At 37.7% G+C, this 2,979-nt stretch overlaps 1 protein-coding gene across 1 annotated transcript; it reads left to right on the top strand.

Moving 5' to 3' along the window:
* The first annotated feature begins 280 nt into the window (after window positions 1–280).
* On the top strand, window positions 281–2,419 carry LOC101174033 (zymogen granule membrane protein 16-like). The gene is made up of 4 exons (XM_004073753.4): window positions 281–408; window positions 482–534; window positions 1,626–1,749; window positions 1,849–2,419. The coding sequence occupies exons 2-4, from the start codon at window positions 483–485 to the stop codon at window positions 2,156–2,158; spliced, it is 486 nt and encodes a 161-aa protein (XP_004073801.1). The 5' UTR covers window positions 281–408; window position 482; the 3' UTR covers window positions 2,159–2,419.
* The last annotated feature ends 560 nt before the right edge of the window (window positions 2,420–2,979 follow it).

Raw genomic sequence — 2,979 nt, 5'->3', positions numbered from 1 at the left:
ATTATACCCTACAGTAGTTCTTCCTTCTTTATTTAGTTTTAAACTATATACAGGTTGAATTTGTATATAAAAAAACAAGTAAAACCTGGAGAAAGAAGTTTTTCTACACTTAATTGTCAGTAACTCCTGTCAGGCTTTGTCAACTGACATGACGGTAATGTAAATAGAAATAAACTTCTGCTTCCTGGTTGAAAACATCTCTGGAATGTTGCTGGATAACCAGCTGGATAGTAAGCTCCTCCCACTTTTTCTTGGTAACACTTCCGTCAATGGTTTCAACACATCCAATGAGAAGGCACCAGCATAGGTGAACAAGGTAGGTAACCGTCTCCTGGCTGTCACTCTGAAGGGCTGAGCTGACACAGGCTGACGCGTTCGACTGCAGAGACAACCATCTGTTTTGGAGAAGTGAGGAAAAAAAATCCTTTTCTGTCTTACTGTTGATGTGCAGAGTGAAAAAAATAACATCTGTCCGTTCCAGGATGCTGTCGGCCGTGCTCTTCGCTCTTCTGGCAGTTTCTGCTGCAGCCAGTGGTAAGGATTTGAAGATGTTCTTCTTAAAACAATGTTTTTTCTTTGTTGTAGGTAAAAAATTATCTGTACGTACAACAAGTAGTCTTCAAAAGATTTCCTAATATCCTAAGTGATGTTCTGCCCTTTTAAGACAAAGTTAGAAATTAGCTATAAACACTCATATTTAGGTAGCTAACTGGTCTTAAATAAAGTGAGTTTTGCTCAAAAATAGTTCCATGTCTTTAAAGTAGTAGAATACATCTTCTTTTAAGCGCTACAACAGTCCAACTATCCTATTTTATAGACCACAATCATCTTAAAGTAAAACTAGAATCCCTCCTTTAAATACCATTTTTCTTTCATAAATGATGTCTGCATGTGTGTTTGCTGTTAAACGTCTCTCCTGCTGTTGTTAAATGAATTTGTTTTTTATTGGGAGTAAAAAAAAAATGCTTCCAATATCCCAAAATCATCTTGAAACCCTTTACAGATAAAACTTCTGCTTAAAAATATTGTTTAAAGTAAAAAAACTTTTCAATAGTTTCTAGAAATAGAATGTTTTTAAGAATAAATGACTTCACAAAATGTATTGTCTAGAAATAGGCCTTTGTATCTTAATGAGATTAAAAGGCCAATATTAGCTTTTTAGAGCTTAGTTTATTATGATGTTAATTCCTCACTAAAAACAACCCCAAAGCGGTATTTTTGATCCGTTCATGCAATTCCTGAATCCACAAAAATGAGCGGAACACTGTGCAGAGGAGGCTAGGTTGACGTCATGTAATGGGCGATACCCACAAGGAGCGAAAGGCGGAGCCTCAGAGATTGAGTTGTAAAAATGTTGAAAAGTGAGCTGCATAAATAACTAATATTTAAATAAGAATTTGTTCTTTAGTGTGCTAAAGGTAATACAGAAAGCATGACAGAGGGCCTTTGAGGTAGCTCTGTCTTTTAAAAGTGTAAACTTAAAACTGGACCTAGAGAGAATTTCTGGAGCCTGGATTCTGGGATCATACAGATTTTTGCTGCATCCATTTGTTAAATGATACCTGCCTGCCCCCCCCCCCCCCCCCCCCCCCCCCACACACACACACACACACACACACACACAGAAGGGCCTGAGTACTCGTACTCCCCCGACGTGGGTTCAGGAAGCGGCTCCTCATACACCCTCACTGGAATGGGAAGAATCACAGCCATCAGGATTTGGGAAACCTATAGCAACTATGTGACGGGGTACGTACGTTTCAGACAAAAACTCCCCGAAAAGCATTTTCAAAGCATTTTCAGACTGTTCCTTGATCCTCATCTCACGTTTTTCCTCATCTTCATCAGCATCCAGTTCCGATATGGGTACGTCTGGTCAGACGTCGCTGGGTACTTGTCTGGCGCCCCCATGGAAATACAGCTGTATAAAGGCGAAGCCATCGTCCAGATTTCTGGAAAGTATTCCAACTACCTGCAGTACGTGGTTTTCACCACGAACCGCGGCCGCTTCGTGCAGGCGGGGCAGCCTTCAGGAAACTCCTTCAACATGTACCCCAAACACAGTAGGGCGGAGCTGGTCTTTATCAGCGGGCGCCACGCTGGACCCATCACCTCCCTGGGAGCTCACTGGGCCGTGGTTGATCCAAACGCAGATTGAAGAAAAAGATATTTGATGACTTTTTAAACTCTGACGTTTCAGCATCTGTACGTTAAACTGGAATTTACTGCTAAAGAAATCATGTAAAATATTTCAGATTTTCAAAATTTCAGTTGCCTATTTGTTTGTTGGTTTATGCTTAGTCGTTTTGCCCTGTGATTACTGTCAAGTAAATAGATTATATATATTGATTTTCTCAAAAAAATCATCTCAAACCTGATTAAAACGTAACACCATCAACAATAAATGACTTGTGTGTGATTGCTTTTCTTTAATGAAACTTAAGGTTAAGACTTGCAAATGGGGATAGAATAGAATATTTAAACAATAAATACAACTTTCTTTTCATTAATGATAAATTGGAATGCTATATTATTCAAAGTAAAAAGAACCAAACTGACCATAGGTTTAACCATAACCCTATGTAAACTTGCAAGTGAATTTGTGTTACTTTGCATTAAAAGTTCTATGTAAATAGAGATTGATTTGATTCGATTTGATTCGATTCAATTCGATGACAAAATGTCGCCTGTTTTGTGTTTGTCAGTTTGGCAAAAAAAACTACTGACAAGGATGGAAAGACTACAATCAAGTATTCCAAAGTAATTAATAAGTATTTAATTTGATTGGCTTTGATTTGATTTGATTTGATTTGATTTGATTTGATCTGATTTGATTTGATTTGATTTGATTTGATTTGATTTGATTTGATTTGATTGGATTTGATTTGATTTGATTGGATTTGATTTGATTGGATTTGATTTGAGCTAGTCTGGCCTGATCTGGTCCAAACTGAATTCTTCAGATTTGATTTAACTTAA

The sequence above is a fragment of the Oryzias latipes genome, chromosome 11 (assembly GCF_002234675.1).
Source record: "Oryzias latipes chromosome 11, ASM223467v1".
NCBI lineage: Eukaryota > Metazoa > Chordata > Actinopteri > Beloniformes > Adrianichthyidae > Oryzias > Oryzias latipes.
The sequence above is the reverse complement of the archived record's forward strand: the minus strand, read 5'-3'. Positions and strand labels throughout refer to the sequence as shown.